This window comes from Orcinus orca, chromosome X, assembly GCF_937001465.1.
Source record: "Orcinus orca chromosome X, mOrcOrc1.1, whole genome shotgun sequence".
NCBI lineage: Eukaryota > Metazoa > Chordata > Mammalia > Artiodactyla > Delphinidae > Orcinus > Orcinus orca.
In genome coordinates this window covers 120,951,442-120,969,981 of record NC_064580.1, presented here as the reverse complement: position 1 = coordinate 120,969,981, position 18,540 = coordinate 120,951,442, and the positions used below count along the sequence as shown (strand labels likewise).

General features: G+C 48.3%; 1 protein-coding gene and 1 pseudogene across 1 annotated transcript; one reads left to right on the top strand and one right to left on the bottom strand.

Moving 5' to 3' along the window:
• The first annotated feature begins 1,157 nt into the window (after positions 1-1,157).
• SOX3 (SRY-box transcription factor 3) lies at positions 1,158-3,307 on the top strand. The gene has a single exon (XM_004278707.4). The coding sequence runs from the start codon at positions 1,208-1,210 to the stop codon at positions 2,552-2,554; it is 1,347 nt and encodes a 448-aa protein (XP_004278755.1). The 5' UTR covers positions 1,158-1,207; the 3' UTR covers positions 2,555-3,307.
• A 13,050-nt stretch (positions 3,308-16,357) lies between these two features.
• LOC125962880 (U6 snRNA-associated Sm-like protein LSm3) lies at positions 16,358-16,574 on the bottom strand (annotated as a pseudogene).
• Positions 16,575-18,540: the final 1,966 nt, after the last annotated feature.

Here is an 18,540-nt window from a genome sequence, read left to right as displayed (position 1 = left end):
TCTCGAGGCTCTGGTCAGGAAGGCTGTAAAACAAAAAAGGAGAAGGACGGAATCCGTTAAGCAGAGCCTTTTCCCCGGGGAGGCCGCGCGGCTGCGCAGCGAGAGCAGCGCTCAGTGGTCCTGGCAGGTGCGCGGCCAGTGGAGGGGGCCCTGCGGTTCGCCCGGAGGACGGCCTCGGCTCCTCTCCGGCCACCGTCCCCCCCTCCAAGAAACTTTTCTTTCACTTGGAGAGGCTCTGTGTTGCCATGAAAACGGATTTTCCAAGGGGCCCGACCCTCCTCCTCAGGGGCATCGGACTGGAAAAACCGAAATGGCCAGAGAGCAGAGACAAAAAGGGGCCGCTAAGCGGGGGCCCGGAGAAGAGAGCCGAAGCCGGTTCACCCCCTCCGCCCCACACACACGCCTCGTCGCACCACCGCAGGGGAGCGCCTCCGCCCGGCCGGGGCAGCGGGCGTCTGACTGCTCGCCCTCCCGCAAACCACCGGGAGCCTCGCCGCCCCCGTGCGCTCCGCGGTCCCGAAGCCTGTCTCCCGAGCCCGGGTCCCTGACCCCCGCTCTGTACTGGGCGCGCTGGCCCGAGGCTTCCCAGCGGAGGGTCCATCTGGACAGGGGCCGATTCCTGGGAGGGCTTCTCGGAGCCGCAGCCCGGGGTACCTCCGCTGCGCCCTGAGTCCCCAAGCCCGCCTGGGTAGCTGGCTATGCCTAGTGTCCCTAACGCTGGCAGCAGAAGCGGTCAGAGGACCTCCGCGCAGACAGCGGGAAGCTTTGCAGGGTGGACCCGGGACCGGACGCCTCTCGTCACTGACAGGGCTGCAAAGTTGTTTTCTGAACCCCGTGGGCGCCCCCTGCCCCCCCAAACCTGCTCGCGCTCCCCCTCCCCCCTCCGTCACCTCCTCGAGTTTCGTTCTTTCAAACTTTTTGAGACCCTAATTGGTGGTCTCTGAGCGGCTCCCCGGGACTCCCGCCTCCTGAATAACTCTCATCACGTCACCGGGCCCAAGAGGGGCGTGGGGGTGAACGAAAGGACTCCCCGAACTTTTTTTTTCCAGCGGGGCCGAACGGCGGCTCCGTGATGATTGGCCAGGGCGCACCACTGCGAGCCTGTCAATCACCGGGCCTCCCGGGAGCGAGGGGCGGACCGAGCCCCAACCCCGGGGGATCCGAGCAGGTATATAAGAGGCCCGGAGAGCGCCCGGCCAGACTGCGAATGCGACCAGCCCGAGACAACGCATCAGGTGCGAGTAGCCTGCAGGTTCCCGCTGATTTGGCGCTGAGCACTTCGGCAAGACTGCCCTTCCTGCCCGACCCACTGGCCCACCGGCCCCCAAGCGCCCCTCCGACGGAGTCCCCAGGCCTTTTCACCGTGGCCGCTCCAGCCCCGGGAGCGCCTTCTCCTCCCGCCACCCTGGCGCACCTTCTTCCCGCCCAGGCCATGTACAGCCTGCTGGAGACTGAACTCAAGAACCCCGCGGGGCCACCCACCCCAGCTGCAGGCGCGGGCGGCCCCGCAGCCCCGGGCGGTGCAGGCAAGACTACCGCGAACGCAGGCGGCGGCGCGAACGCAGGCGGCGGCAGCGGCGGTGGCGCGAGCGGCGGCGGCGGCGGCGGTGGCGGGGGCAGTGACCAGGACCGGGTGAAGCGGCCCATGAACGCCTTCATGGTGTGGTCCCGCGGGCAGCGGCGCAAGATGGCTCTGGAGAACCCCAAGATGCACAACTCTGAGATCAGCAAGCGCTTGGGCGCCGACTGGAAACTGCTGACCGATGCCGAGAAGCGGCCGTTCATCGACGAGGCCAAGCGGCTGCGCGCCGTGCACATGAAAGAATACCCGGACTACAAGTACCGGCCGCGCCGCAAGACCAAGACGCTGCTCAAGAAGGACAAGTACTCCCTGCCCGGCGGCCTGCTGCCCCCCGGAGCCGCGGCCGCCGCCGCCGCCGCTGCCGCCGCCGCCGCCGCTAGCAGCCCGGTGGGCGTGGGCCAGCGCCTGGACACGTACACACACGTGAACGGCTGGGCCAACGGCGCGTACTCCCTGGTGCAGGAGCAGCTGGGCTACGCGCAGCCCGCGACCATGAGCAGCCCGCCGCCGCCGCCCGCGCTGCCGCAGATGCACCGCTACGACATGGCCGGCCTGCAGTACAGCCCCATGATGCCGCCCGGCGCCCAGAGCTACATGAACGCCGCCGCCGCCGCCGCGGCTGCCGCCTCGGGCTACGGGGGCATGGCGCCCTCCGCCGCCGCCGCCGCCGCCGCCTACGGGCAGCAGCCAGCCACCGCCGCCGCCGCCGCGGCCGCCGCCGCCATGAGCCTGGGCCCCATGGGCACGGTGGTGAAGACCGAGCCCAGCTCGCCGCCGCCCGCCATCGCGTCGCACTCGCAGCGCGCGTGCCTCGGCGACCTGCGCGACATGATCAGCATGTACCTGCCGCCCGGCGGGGACGCGGCTGACGCCGCCTCGCCGCTGCCGGGCGGCCGCCTGCACAGCGTGCACCAGCACTACCAGGGCGCCGGGACTGCCGTCAACGGAACGGTGCCGCTGACCCACATCTGAGCACCGGCCTGCGCTCGCCGCTCCTCCGCCCCACCCCGCCCCGCACCCCCGAGTTGGGACGCCTTGTTGTTTAGCTTTGCTTGCCTGGGACTGTTGCCTTGTACCGATGATGGGGAGGACAGAAAGTTTTGCTATAGCTGTCGGGTTTTGTACAAAAGCAAAAAGGAGTCCGGAGTGGCGGAAATGGGACTTTCTCGAGCTCGCCTGCCTCTCTCCGTTGCCCCTCCCTCCCCTTTTGTAGGCTGGGAATCGCTGTGTTGTTTGCAAAGAAAAAGCAGCACCCCCCTTCTCCTCCTGGGTTCCTGGGTTTTTCTGTTGCATTTGAAAATGTTGTTTCGTTAGTTTGCTGTTAGCCGAGTGAGTGGATGGGAGAAACGTACTCTCTGGTGAGGCTAGCCTGAGAACTGCAACGCCTCCTCCCCCAGTAGCGTTGCATCTGTTTTCCTCGTGGGCTTTGCGGGGGGTGGGGGGCGGGGCGCTGACCGCTCGGAGCGGCGCGGCAGCCAAAGCAGATGTTAATTTATAGCCAGGTGTGCGTGTGTCTCCCGCCTCGCCGCCCCTGGCCGCGGGACAGCTTCTGTCCAGTCAGCATTTAGGCTACTGAGTTGGTGATTTCTGCCGTGATCTGTTTGATATTTCGTCGCGCTAACGTATTTGGATTTCGTTTGGGTGGTGGGGATAAGGGTCTATTTTGTTTCAGGTTTTTCAAGGTTTTACTCCGAATTCCTAAATGAGAGATCAATAAATTTTATAACCAACATAATGGAGTCCTGGTAATTTTGCGGGCCTGAAACTTTAGATGCGGCTTAGGGAGGAGACCATCACTCGGTATTACGACCCATGCCGGGGTCCCATGCCGGGGCCAGGGGTGGGAGGCTGGGGAGAGGCTTGTGTGACCTGAAATGGTTCCTTTTTAACTACCGGTGAGCCCAAACACAGAGAGAGGCTCCCGATATTTTCAACTGAAACTCCGAGGAGAAAGCGATTTGTCTTCCTGGGAGCGTCTCCTAGGAGCGAGCACACGCCGGCTGAGGCAGGCACCCCGCGGCCACGCACTTGTTGATCGCGGCGGCGGCCACGCGGGGCGGGGAGGGGCCGCCGCGGCCGCGGAAACCGGCCTCCAAAGGGGCACATTTACCTTTGTGCACTGGGGCGGGAAGACACTCGAGCCAAGCTGAACGATTTACAAAACGAAAACCCTTCGGAAATATCAGTTAGCCTATTAAACACAAATAATTACAGGAATCCCTGGCAGGAAACGAATATATATTTCAACCGTGGTGGGTGAAGCGGCCGGAGCCAGCATTCAACGCTGGAAGGTGTGGTTTTTAAAAGTCCACCTTAGATTTTAAAAGGTCTCTCAAACTCCTTCGATGGCTTTTTCTTTTTGGCTTGTCAACCCAGTCCACTGATTTGTTTTCTAGAAGAGACTCCCTCTCATCCCAAGCCTCGAGCCCGCTTTCGACTCCCTCCCTCCCCCTACTCTCCCTCCGTCCCTGACCCTTGGGCATTCCACTGTGCCCCCCGAAAGGCCTTTCGTTTCGCGCCTGGCCACACGGCCCCAGTGTATCTGGGGCCTAGGAAGAAAACAAATAGAACCAGTGTTTTTTTACCCCCTCCTCAGCTGTTTGAGGTGATTTCCTTAATCCCTCTAATCCTGTTACCTCGCTATCCCAGAATAAACTCGGGCTTTCCAATAAGCTCGGCCTGGTGTACTGTTTTTTATCCTCATCCACTCCTGACCACAGGTTTCTTTGCTTGAGGTCTGCTGGACTCTGGGCGACAGAATCTCCCGTAAATTGGTCCGAATTCCACATTTCCAACCGGCTTCCTTTGTGCGGGCCAGCCATTCACCTGCGAGCCGGGGTGGGCCTCGGGGGGAGGGGCGGGCGCTTTCTGCGGCTTCGGGGGTCGTAGCCGGTTTTTACACATCCCTGCGGATCCCGGAGGCCAAGCTCACCACGCCTCTCCGAGAAAGGTCGGGTCTCCCAGGGAAGGCAGCAACACCCCTCCCCTGCAGACGCTGGCACTGCATCCCTCCACCCGCCGCACCCCATCCCCGACTGTACCGCACGGGGTGGGAGGGCTCCCGGCGGTGATTTACAGGCCCGGGCACGTCGCCCTACAGCCGGCGCTCCCCCCGGGCCTGCTGCGTCCAGCGTGGCGAGGCCTCGGTACCACTCCCTCCTCTCCCCGTCCCAGGGCCACGGACCTCGGGCCCCTTCGAGCCGGTCGGTGCCGCAGCCTTGCTGCAGTGATCGAAGCAAAGTCACAGGCTGCCAGGTCCCCCCTCCCCCGTGCTCCACGTCCCAGGGGCGGGAGGAAAGTCTTGTCATATCCACGCCCCTATTCATATCTTTCACAGTGTTTGGGCCTTCATAAAATACCTGTCCGTAGGTGACTCTGGGTTCAGATTGCTAGCAATTGTGGACACAAGTTTGGTCTGAAAGACTCCAGGGAAGGGAGGGTGAAAACAAGCAATTCCGCCCCACTGAGGGGGCGGTGCCAACGCGGGAATAAACTGACACTGCTTCTTTCCAAGAGTGCATTGTGCTCTGCCTTCTTAGAAGTGCCAGGGTCACCCTTTCAGCCGGTCTCACACACTGCTCACTCCCTCTCTAAACATCCACGGCTTTGTGCTCTACTTTGTCTGATTTCCAAATTGCCTTTAAGAGAAAGGATTTCATCAATCAGCACATTTGGAGGATTGAAATATAGATGAAAGATAATTGTTTTTTAACTTCAGCAACAGGGAAGAGAACTGAACTGAACTGGAGTGAAACTTCCATCCTCTAGGCCAGAGTTTTCCGACTAGAGCATCCCCTCCCCCCTCCCACTCCTCCCCTGCTTCTACTGGGACAGTTGGCCCTTAATCTGTTTTATAGATGAGGGTTCTGGTAAAATTTAATTTGAAATAAGGGTTCTGCTGCTTAAATGGCAACAATAACAAAATCCGGTCAATCCCCAACTCCTGCCTTTTTCGGCTTGTTTTACATATGAGGAAACTGGCCCCTACAGGGGAAATGACAGCGCTCAAGGTTGCTTAGCTGGTTCTCTGGCTGCATAGCGGAGCCAGACTCCCAGGCCTGGAGGGCTCTCCGCTCTGCCACAAGATGGAGAGAAACCGATGAAATCCCAGCTCCAGCTGCCGCTCAAGCCCTTAATCCAGCGGGGTCTCTAGAGAAAAGAGGTAATTCCTGACACACAGACACCTAGTGGCCACTGCTTGGCGAATGGAGAAGTGACGTGGGGAGCACGGGGTCCTTACAGAGGGAAAAGCACAGCCCATCCTTTACACCCCCTGATAGGAGCAGAGTTACCTTTTGATGGGAATTATCCTACACAGAGATTTTCTTTCCTGGCTTGTCTATACAACTCCCCTCATTAATCTCCCTCTAGAAATCTATAGGGGGAGAGGGCATCCAAAATGCAGGTAAAGATTTATAAACAAAGACGTTCAGCACAGACCTCCTTGCAATGGTAAAAGTTACACACAAGCCAACTCTTCAACAGATAGGAAAAGTAAAATATGTTTTCAAAAACAAAGACTACTTTGCAGATATTAAAAATTGTGTGTGGAGAGGTTTTAACGACACAGGGAAATGCTTAAAACACAAAGTGAAAAGAGCAAGATGCACAAGTATATTCCGTATGTATGACCTATTTAAAAATAAGTATATATGACTGGGAAAATATACAAAAATGCAGGGTAGTGGTATGAATACGGGTTAGCCTTCCTTCTATTTATTCGTACTTTCCAATTTTCTCCGATAGGATTGTATTCCTGTTGTCACCAGAAAAGGCAGCTTTAAGACATATTCTCTCCCAGTCACAAATACAGAAATGTGTCTCCTTGTGAAAGAAGAAAGTTCAAGCTTTCCCTTCGTTTGTTTTGGGGCGAGGAGAGGGCAGGGGGCCCCAGCAGCAGCAATTCCCTAGCTCTCCTCCGGGTTCGGGGCTGCAGTGCACACACCAGAGCAACCTCCTGCCAAGCGCCCTCCTCAGTACGCGGGGACAGGAGCAGATTAGTGATGGCACCGTCATTCTTCAGACCCACTCACTGGAGAAAAAGACCTCCTTGGGAGCCAAGCTGAACGGCTTGGGCCGCGGGAAGCAGGGCCCACTGGGGAACCAGAAGGCACATAAGCCCAGGGGCCTGAGCAACTCTCACTGCCCTTCTTGGGAGGAGGGTGGAGAGCAAACCCAGGGGGTGGGTCCTGGGCCAGGCAGAGGAGGGGCTAGGGGAGCACCCAGCTAGCATCCATGCAGCTGAATGGACCCCAAGAAGCTGTGTCCCTTCTCCCCATCACCACCATCTTCATCCACAGCACCGTCATTGCTTGCTGGGCCGCTGCCGTGGCCTCCTACCTGTTCTCCCTGCGTCCACTCTGCTCCTCACCAATCCATTCTCCCTAGAGCGTTCCCTCCACTTTTCAAACAGAAATCCTATCGCTGTCACCCCCCTTCTTCATAATCTTCTGGTGGCTTCCTATTGATTGCTCTTAGAAAAAATGTCCCAACTCCTCCAAAGCTTTGCCTGATCAACTCCGTGTACTTCTGTGCCTCCCTCCTTCAACACCCTCCCCCAGGGTCCCACTGAGAAACGTTTGTTGAATAAATAAGCCATGGTTCCTGATGGTTTCATATCTAAATAAATCTTGAAGTCCAGTAATTTTCTCAGATACAGATTATTATGCACAGCGCAGATTTTGTTTTGCATCTGCAGGGTCCCCCCAAATCTCCACATCAAGTGCAGGTTTCCTGATAATTAAAACAAAAATCTACTAGCAAAAGTACATAATTTCTTTCCTGCCTCAGGGCTTTTGAACTCGCTGTTCCCTTTTCCTGGAATGTTCTTTCCCAAGCTCTTCCCTCAAATGGTTCAATGTCCTCTGGAAGATCTCAGTTCAAACATCACTTCTGGGAAGGCTTCCATGATGCTCTCCTCCAGAACAAGACAGGTCTCCTGTTTTAAGCTCTCACAGCACTGGGCACCTCTTTCCAGCACTGATGCCAATGGTCATTTTACGTTTATTTGCATGATCTTGCCTATCGCTGGTCTAGCTCCCAGTCTGTAAGTTCCTTGAGGGCAAAGACTGTGCCTGGTTTGTTCACCAATACCTAGCACAATGCCTATTCCACATTAGGCTCTCAAAAATAACGTGGAGTGTTTGCTGCATGTTTAAGGAATGGGGGCTCTGGGGGCTTGAAAATAACGGGAGGAGTGGAAGCCCATGAAAATCAAGACAATCTCTCACCTTGGCTCCATCCCTTACCAGCTGTAGGCAGTTGAGGATATCACTTACACGGAGCCTCAAGTGGGAACAACAATGTCTCTGGATTGTTTTGAGGATTCAAAAAAAAAAAAAAGATGCTTTAAGAGCTGAGCACAGTGTCGGGCACACAGCTTTGTGCAGTATGTGTTAGTGATGATTGTCACCTTTCTTAGGAACCTCTGTTGACTCTTCAGGGAGGAGCTAGTGCTCTCTGGTCTGATTCTGTATTTTCGACCATCACAAGTGATGTTTCTCATTGCTGAGGCCAGTTCTTGCTATACAAAGAAGGCAAAATAGAACATCACCATTAAAAATGAACAAATCATATGACAGCAAAAACATAAACACACAAAAAATAGATACATTGGACTTCCTCAAAATTAAACGTTTCTGCTTCAAAGGACGCCATCAACAAAGTAAGAGACAACCCACAGAATAGGAAAAAAATATGTACAAATCATGTATCTGATAAGGTGCTTGTATCTAGACTATATACAGACTTAAAACTCAATAATAAAAAACCAAATTACCCAATTAAAAATGGGCAAAGGACTTGAATAGGCATTTTTTTCCAAAGGGAATATACAAATGGGCAACCAGCACATGAAAAGATGCTCAACATCATTTGTCATCAGAGAGCTGCAACTCAAAACCATGATGAGATACCACTTCACGTTAACTAGGATGGCAGTAATAATTCTTTAAAAATAGGCAATAACGAGTGTTGCCGAGGATGTAGAGAAATTGAATCTTTATGTAGTGCTGGTGGGAATGTAAAGCGGTAAAGTCACTTTGGAAAACAGGCTGACAGTTCTTCAAAAAGTTAAACATCAAGTTACCATATGACCCAGAAATTCTACTCCTAGGGATAACAAAAACATAGGTGCACACAAAAATGTGCACACTAATGTTCATAGTGGCATTATAATAGCCAAAGAGTGGTAGCAACCTAATTGCCTATTAACTGATTAACGGATGAATAAAATGTGGTATATCCATACAATGGAGTATTATTCTGCAATAAAAAGAAATTGAGTACTTGTATATATACAAGGTTAGTATATGCACATGTATTACCTAGCTCTGTCAGCTGATGAGAAGGCCAAGAAACAATGACATGCCAGTAGCAACAAACACATCTAGAATCCAGATCTTAGTTTCTAACATCATTCTTCAATGGAAGGAACCAGGCATCTTTGGGAAAATGACTGCTTCTAGGACTGGAGCCAGAAATATGCAAAATGAGTCTGGAGCACCCTGCAGTGCCAGAAAGTAAGGTAAGGTAAGAAAGAAGGCAAGGAAGGAAGGGAGGGAGGGAGGGAGGACCACACTAATGGAGGTGTGTCAAAGGGATATAGGAGCCACCTAAAAGAGTTCCCAATGACCGAATCTGGAACAATTTGAGCAACAAAATGAATGAAGTAGTATTGCATTACAACCCAAAGTATACAGCAAATATGCACCATCCATACTGATATAAATAAGTAAATACAGAAATGAGGGGAGGGCATGAGACAAATCGCCTGTGCAGATCTAAATAATTTATGTAAATACTCTGGCTTCGGAGAGGTGGAGCGTAACTCTGCACCCCTTAATTCTGGGCTACTCATAGTGACTACCTTCCAAAGAGAATACTAAAGGAAAGGGGGAAAAGAGTAACTTTTTTTTATCACTTTTTTTTAAATTAGAGTAACTAATATGGTTGCAGAGAAGTATTTTTTCCATTCTTTGTCTCTCTCCCTGTCTCCCTGCCCTGCCCCGAATAATACAATCCAAGAGTTGGAGGGAGTCTTAGAAGGCATCTAACTCAACACGCTGCCACATTTACAGCAACTCTAGCAGTCATAGCGTGAACTGTTCCTATGAAACGAAGCATACTATTTTCTAGGGTAACTCATAAGTTAAATTCTGCTATTTTCATAAAAGTATCTCTATATTGAGCTTAAATATGTTTAAAATGTTAGGTTACTTTTCCCTAGATTTTTTATTTGAAGTTAAGTAGAGTAAGTCAAATTCCTCATTTTATTCATTGAAAATAAATATTTACACTCATTAAATTCCCTAAATATTTACATATAAAATTGCCATCTCCTCCAAAAATTCTTTCTTTGTTTTTTTAACATCTTTATTGGGGTATAATTGCTCTACAATGGTGTGTGAGTTTCTGCTTTATAACAAAGTGAATCAGTTATACATATACATATGTTCCCATATCTCTTCCCTCTTGCATCTCCCTCCCTCCCACCCTCCCTATCCCACCCCTCTAGGTGGTCACAAAGCACGGAGCTGATCTCCCTGTGCTATGCGGCTGCTTCCCACTAGCTATCTATTTTACATTTGGTAGTGTATATATGTCCATGCCACTCTCTCACTTTGTCCCAGCTTACCCTTCCCCCTCCCCATGTCCTCAAGTCCATTCTCTAGTAGGTCTGCGTCTTTATTCCTGTCTTGCCCCTAGGTTATTCATGACCATTTTTTTTTGTTTTTTAGATTCCATATATATGTGTTAGCATACGGTATTTGTTTTTCTCTTTCTGACTTATTCACTCTGTATGACAGACTCTAGGTCCATCCACCTCACTACAAATAACTCAATTTTGTTTCTTTTTATGGCTGAGTAATATTCCATTGTATATATGTGCCACATGTTTTTTATCCATTCATCTGTTGATGGACACTTAGGTTGCTTCCATGTTTGGCTATTGTAAATAGAGCTGCAATGAGCATTGTGGTACATGACTCTTTTTGAATTATGGTTTTCTCAGGTTATATGCCCAGTAGTGGGATTGCTGGGTCATATGGTAGTTCTGTTTTTAGTTTTTTAAGGAACGTCCATACTGTTCTCCATAGTGGCTGTATTAATTTACATTCCCACCAACAGTGCAAGAGGGTTCCCTTTTCTCCACACCCTCTCCAGCATTTATTGTTTGTAGATTTTTTTGATCATGGCCATTCTGACCGGTGTGAGATGATATCTCATTGCAGTTTTGATTTGCATGTCTCTAATGATTAACGATGTTGAGCATTCTTTCATGTGTTTGTTGGCAATCTGTATATCTTCTTTGGAGAAATGTCTATTTAGGTCTTCTGCCTATTTTTGGATTGGGTTGTTTGTTATTTTGGTATTGAGCTTCATGAGCTGCTTGTAAATTTTGGAGATTAAACCTTTGTCAGTTGCTTCATTTGCAAATATTTTCTCCCATTCTGAGGGCTGTCTTTTCGTCTTGTTTATGGTTTCCTTTGCTGTGCAAAAGCTTTGAAGTTTCATTAGGTCCCATTTGTTTATATTTGTTTTTATTTCCATTTCTCTAGGAAGTGGGTCAAAAAGGATCTTGCTGTGATTTATGTCATAGAGTGTTCTGCCTATGTTCTCCTCTAAGAGTTTGATAGTGTCTGGCCTTACATTTAGGTCTTTAATACATTTTGAGTTTATTTTTGTGTATGGTGTTAGGGAGTGTTCTCATTTCATTCTTTTACATGTAGCTGTCCAGTTTTCCCAGCACCACTTATTGAAGAGGCTGTCTTTTCTCCACTGTGTATTCTTGCCTCCTTTATCAAAGATAAGGTGACCATATGTGCGTGGGTTTATCTCTGGGCTTTCTATCCCGTTCCATTGATCTATATTTCTGTTTTTGTGCCAGTATCATACTGTCTTGACTACTGTAGCTTTGTAGTATATTCTGAATTCAGGGAGCCTGATTTCTCCAGCTCCATTTTTCTTTCTCAAGTTTGCTTTGGCTATTCGGGGTCTTTTGTGTTTCCATACGAATTGTGAAATTTTTTGTTGTAGTTCTGTGAAAAATGCCAGTGGTAGTTTGATAGGGATTGCATTGAATCTGTAGATTACTTTGGGTAGTAGAGTCATTTTCACAATGTTGATTCTTCCAATCCAAGAACATGGTCTATCTCTCCATCTGTTTCTATCATCTTTAATTGCTTTCATCAGTGTCTTATAATTTTCTGCATACAGGTCTTTTGTCTCCTTAGGTAGGTTTATTCCTAGATATTTTACTCTTTTTGCTGCAATGGTAAATGGGAGTGTTTTCTTAATATCACTTTCAGATTTTTTATCATTAGTGTATAGGAATGCAAGAGATTTCTGTGCATTAATTTTGTATACTGCTACTTTACCAAATTCATTGATTAGCTCTAGTAGTTTTCTGGTAGCATCTTTAGGATTCTCTATGCATAGAATCATGTCATCTGCAGTGACAGCTTTACTTCTTCTGGAAAAGAGTAACTTTGCAGAGGACAAATCTAACAAACACTACCTCAGCCAGAAGATCACAGTCAACATCTGCAGTGACAAGTCATGTTGTTAGTATGTATGTTGATGTGATGTGATAAAAATGGCACTTTTCGTCTGTGGCCTTCCTCCCTGAAACCCATAATCAATCTAATCATGAGAAAAACATCTGATAAATCCCAATTGAGGATACTCTACAAAATATCTGACCAGAAATCCTCAAAACTGTCAAGGTCATCAAAAACAAGGAAAGTCTGAGAAACTGTCATAGCCAAGAGTAGCCTAAGGAGACATTGCGATTCAATGTAATGTAAATGTATTATGGTATCCTTGATAGGATCCTGGAATAGTTAACATGACTTTAGGTAAAAACTGAAGAAATCTGAATAAAGCATGGGTTTATTTAGTAATAGTGTATCACTGTTGGTTCATTAATGTAATACCTGTACCATACTACTGTAAGATGTTAATAATTGAGGAAACGGGGTATGGCAGTATATAGGAAATCTCTGTACTATAGTGTCAATTTTTCTGTAAATCTAAAACGGTTCTAAAAAGTAAAGTTTATTTTATTTATTTGTTTGTTTGTTTACTTATTGGCCACACGTGGCTTGTGGAATCTTAGTTCCCCGACCAGGGGATCCCTGACCGCGGCAGTTGAAAGTGCCAAGTCCTCACCACCGGAGCACCAGGGAATTCCTGTAAAGTTTATTTTAAAGAAAGAAATGAAGTATTGATACATATTACAACAGGGGTGAACCTTGAAAACATTATGCTAAGTGAAAAAAGCCAGTCATTAAAGACTTCAATGTCTAGAACAGGCACATCCTTAGAGACAGAAAGTAGATTAGTGGTTGCCTAGGGCTGGAGGGATTGAGAGGAACTGGGGAGTGACTGTTAATGGGTACAGGGTTTCGTTTTGGGGTGATGAAAAAGTTCTAAAATCAATTGTGATGATGGTTGCACAGCTCTTTGAATATACTAAAAACCACTGAATTGTACATTTTGCATAGATGAGTTTTTCGGTATTGAATTATATCTCAATAAAGCAGCTATTGAAAACAACAAAAACAAAACACCTCGTGGATGATGGTAGCAGAGGTGTTTGGGAGGCAGCGTGCTCAGTCCTAAGGGCTGCTGTACACACCAGATGCTACCTCAAAGTCAAATGCATTCTCCTAACCTAGTCTATTAGAGCTGGAAGAGTCCTCAGAAATCATCCAGTCAAGTACCCTCATTTTACATTGAGGGAAACTGTGGCCCAGAGGAATCCAAACAGGACAAGGTCACTTCGCTTGTTTTTTTTTTTTAATTTATTAATTAACTTATTTATTTTTGTCTGTGCTGGGTCTTCGTTGCTGTGCGTGGGCTTTCTCTAGTTGCGGCGAGCGGCGGCTACTCTTCATTGCGGTGCGCGGGCTCTCAACATGGAGGCTTCTCTTGTTGCGGAGCACAGACTCTAGGTGCACGGGCTTCAGTAGTTGTGGCACGCGGTCTCAGTAGTTGTGTCTCGCAGGCTCTGAAGCACAGGCTCAGTAGTGGTGCACGGGCTTAGTTGCTCCGCGGCACGTGGGATCTTCCCGGACCAGGGCTCGAACCCGTGTCCCCTGCATTGGCAGGTGGATTCTTAACCACTGCGCCACCAGGGAAGTCCCCACTTAGCTTGTTAATGCCAGAATCAATGAACTAGAACTTGGGTATCCTGTCTCTCTGTTCAATGATTTTTACAACTATCTCCCAAGCTGCCTTTAATAAGGTTGACTATGTTTCTAGCCACCTTGACAGTGAACCTCTTCTCAGTTGGAGGGTAGATGGAAAAGATCAAATCATTACCAAAAGAAAAACAAAATAATCTTTTCAGGGAATTCCCTGGCGGTCCACTGGTTAGGACTCCACGCTTTCACTGCCAAGGGCCTGGGGTTCAATCTGTGGTCGGGGAACTAAGATCCCACAAGCCGCACGGTGTGGCCGAAAAAAAAAAAAAAGAAAAAGAAATCTTTTCAGTTACTCAAAACCTAGATTAAATCTCCAACTGGTTCTTGTGGTAGCAGCTCTGCTCAAAACTCATTTTAAGCACTTTGTGTGTTAAAGGAAACCTTCATTGAGAAAAAGGGCTCCTGTTTTTTAAAAAGTAATTAAGAGCGCATTTATTTAATTAAGAGCGCATCTCTATGGAAATGTCAGGAAAATTTAGCAGAAGTTTACATTCGCCTGTATGTTTTACTCTTAGATTTTATTAATATCCATTTATATGCGCATCTTGGAAATTCCTGATGAGCAAAACCCCCCAAAAAATGTATAATACTTAGCAGATATTATTCAAAACATTTACTGAATGTTAACTTCTATTTAAATATGAAACCATCAGGGACTTTTGAAATGTGTTTGAAAAGCTTTGCCAAAGCCCACGATTTATTTATCCCATCAACATTTTTATTAAGGCATTCTATGTGTCAGGAAGTGTGCAAGGATCTGGGGACAACAGGAAGTTAGGGGCTCACAATATAGGGTTGGAGAGGCAAAGTCAACAGGGACTCTGTCTTGAGACAGAATGAAATGGGAGCCATTGCACCAAAGAGCCAGGGTCTGCGAGAGGGGCCAGAGAAGGGGCTTCCTGGAGAAGAGGTGGTTTAAGCTGCACCTTCTACAGCATGTAAGACTTTTTTAGGAAGAGAAGGAGAGGCGGACACTTCAGGCTGAAAGAACAGCATGAGAAAGACTCGCGGTCATACACCTTGGAGTCAGGGAACTTCGTGTGGTCAAATAGCACGGCTGCAGAGAAAGGGGGTGGAGAGATGTTGTGGGAATTGAGGCTGGAGAGGTAGAAAAGGTCCTACTTGTGGGCCGTGAATGCTTCACTAAGGTCCTTGATCCTGTACTCAGTGGGAACCACAAAAGGATTTTGTTCAGTGCTTTATAAAGATCAAGCTGATGGTGGTGTGGAGGACACACTGGCGACAGAAGAGACTGGAGGCAGGGAGGTTAGCCAAGAGGTTGTTTCATTTTGCTTCAGGCAAGAGAGAAAGACCTGACCAGGCGCCATGGCAGTGAAACTGCGAAGTGGTAGGATCCAGAGACGGGAATCTCTGTTGTCCCTCGGCTGGGGGTGCACAAAGAGGGAGGTGGTGTAAACAGAGAACAGAAGAAAAGGAGCCTAAGTTCTTGAACTTTTAAAGTGAAGAGGATGACGTTTTATAAGTAACTTTAGTTTGGTGCTACAGGATTCTGCACACAACTACTATCATTCATAGATCACTTTTGTGCAAACGAACTATTGCTCCATCAAATTTAATGTGGTTTTCTATGGTAATAAAAGCCAATTCCATCTACTAATATTGCTCACTTGAATTCTCTCTATTTGCTGCTTTATTAATTGCTCAATTGAAAAACCATGGATCATTTGCAAGTACACAGTTTGAAACGTTCAGAATTAGTCTGTGCACCCTATTCTAAAAAGACCTCTAAAGGTGCCTTCTACCTTTAAGAATCTTCTACCAGCCTCTCTGTGCAGGAACAGGATATCTGTAATGTCAAAAGCCCCAAGCAGTTCAGCAAAATTGGAATGGTAACAAGCTTCTGTGCTCACACCCTGGGTAGGATAGTAGTGTCAACACCTCCAGCAGAGCTGATAGAGCTGTCTTTCAGTCTGTCTGCAGGCTCTGTTTACATTCTGCAGGTTAGCTAAAAACACTCTCACCACCACCGACCCCTGAAAAAGATCTCTGGGTCAACTTGACATCTCCTAGACTCGCCATGTACTACACTTCTTCCTGTAACAAGCTCTCCTGCTATGCTACTTTATATGATTTCTTTGCAAAGAATAAATTAGGCTGAGTGTGTAAACAACATATAAACTCTAGAGATGTTCCCAATAATTACAAGCAGTGGAAATCAACAGCAGATTCGCTTGCAGTCTTGCAACTGGAACTTGTCCCATTTGGAGAGGCTCAGGTAGACCTGAAAGGTGGAGAGATTCACTAATTTTGGAGTCTTTAGTGAGGTAAAACTGGGATGCAAATATGGCTGCAAAGCAAACGAAAAGTATTTTATTTTATTTTTCTGCATCCTGGTGGTCACATTTATTGAAAGGAGGAGAAAAAGAAAAATGCCATTTAGCTTAAGAATTTGTGAGTTATCTGCAAATCAACTTATTTCAGGAGTGGAAGAATTCTTCACTATTTCTTAATATAAAAATGTATGCCGGTTTGTCTTTTGAATATCTTCTACATTTAAAGAGGCAATCATACAAAATCTCCTGTTTTCCACACTGGATAAATTGTTTCAGCCAACTGTCAATGGCAGGGCAACTAGCACACCACCATCTCCCCAGACAAAGAGCATCGGAATATTCCATTTTGTTGATTTGTATATCTGTTCATATGTTTCTTCATCAATTTCTACAGTTGTCACAGATTCGCTCATCCAGGCTGAGGCTGCGAAGATCCAGGGGCTGTACTATGGTGTTGGTAGTTTGTTGCTGGTCCACGTGGTCTGCCATGTTTCAAACCCGGAAAAGTATTTTAGAATGGGATGTAACTGCTTGGGAGAAGATACATTGGGTGGGCCAAAACGTTCATTCGGGTTTTTCCATAACATCTTACAAAAACCCGAACGAACTTTTTGGCCAATCCAATACATAGACAACACACACACACACACACACACACACACACACACACACAAGACTGACACTTGTCTGATGATAAAGGACAGTCTCTTAACTGTTGAACATCTCTGGGTTCTGGCCTTGGTTTCTGCACGTTCTGAGCCTCCCTCCATTGATCTTCCCAAAAGTTCAGTCTGTATGGTTTCCCTGAGGCTCAGTCCTTTGGACCCAACTGCCTCTTGACTATACTTACTGGTGTGTCCCACGGTCACTCAAACTTTTGCTGGACCAAACTAACTCATCATTTTGCTCCCTAAACCAACACCTTCCACTCTATTTTCCATCTCAGTTAAAGAGCACTCACGTCTGCCTAGACATTTCTTTCCCCCTCACGCTCTAACCCAACTTCCTACCATTTCCAGAATCAATCTGTTCTTCCCTCCCATTGCCTTGGTTGGCTCTTGTTGTTACTTATCCGTTGCTGTGTAAGAAATGACCCCAAATGTTAGCAGTATAAAACAACAGATACTAATTACTCACCGTTTCTGTCGCCAGGGATCCAGGCCCAGCTTAGCTGGCTCCGGGTCTCTCACAAGCTACAGCCAGGACGGTGGCTGGGGGTACGGTTGGCTCAAGGCTCCAGTGGGGAAGGGTCTGCTTCCAAAGTCACTGCTACGGCTCTTGCTGGTATGCCTCAGAAGATCTGCTTCCCAGCTCACTCAAGTGGCTGCAAATGGGCCTCTGGTCCTAGCTGGCTTTTGACCAGAGACATCAGTGATTTGCCATCTGGGCCCCTCCACAGGACAGTTCACAATATGGCAGCTGGCTTCAGAAGTCACAGTCTTTCTGTAACCTAATGTCGGAAGCAACATCCCGTCACCTTTGCTGTATCTGTTCTCAGGAATGAGACACTAGGGTCAGCCTGCACTCGAAGGGAGGGGATCACACAGGGCGTGAACATCAGGAGGTGTACATCACCATCCACCAGAGGGCCCTTGTCCTTTGTCTGTCACTTGTGCACTAGCATCCTAATTGGTCTCTAGGCCTCCAGAGTCTCCCCGCTCCAGGTCATCCTCCATACTGAGACCTGAGTGATAGTCCTGCAGAAACCATGTGATTATGCAACCCCACTTCTAAAGAACCTCTGTTGGCAACCTGTGCTGCCCGCAGCACAAAGTGCTAACTCCTTGCCCAGCCATTCAAGGCCCTCCATGATTTGTTCCTGGCTTCTTAGCTCCACAGCCTCATTGCCCACCACCACCCACATCCCGACAGCAATACCAAACTTCTCATGGCTCCCAGGTTCCTGGAAACGAGCCAGGTTCTTTCTGAGCCTTTCGCCATTTCAGGTGATTCAGAAGAGCGTGTGCTCTTCTCGCTGCCTGCTCTTGTTTTCTGCCTCTCATCCTTCACGGCCCAGCTTCAGAGGCACCTTTTCTGAGACACCGGTCCTGACTCCTCCTGCCTTTGTGTTCCCCAAGCTTTTTGGATGCAGCTTTATTCGAGGAACTTGCACAGGGGAGGCTTGCTGAGGCACATACGATGAGGTACTTGATGAAGGTTTGTCATTTTCTTCAATGCAATCGAATAATGCTAGAGCTATAAGTAACCTTAAAAAAAAGAGAAAAGGAAAGAAAGGGCATAGATCACTGAAGTTCAAATGAGGAAGGACTTGAAGGGCCCGAGAAGGGAAAGGCGAGGGCATGTCCAAGGTCAAGCAGAGCTGGAACAACTAACTCGCTTAGCCAAACCTGCTCACTCCGACTCGAGGGCTCTTTCTACTCCTACGAAGTACTTTCACTGCTTCAGCCTCCTTGCTAACCCCTGAAATCTCTGATTCTCTGAAGATGTTTAATAA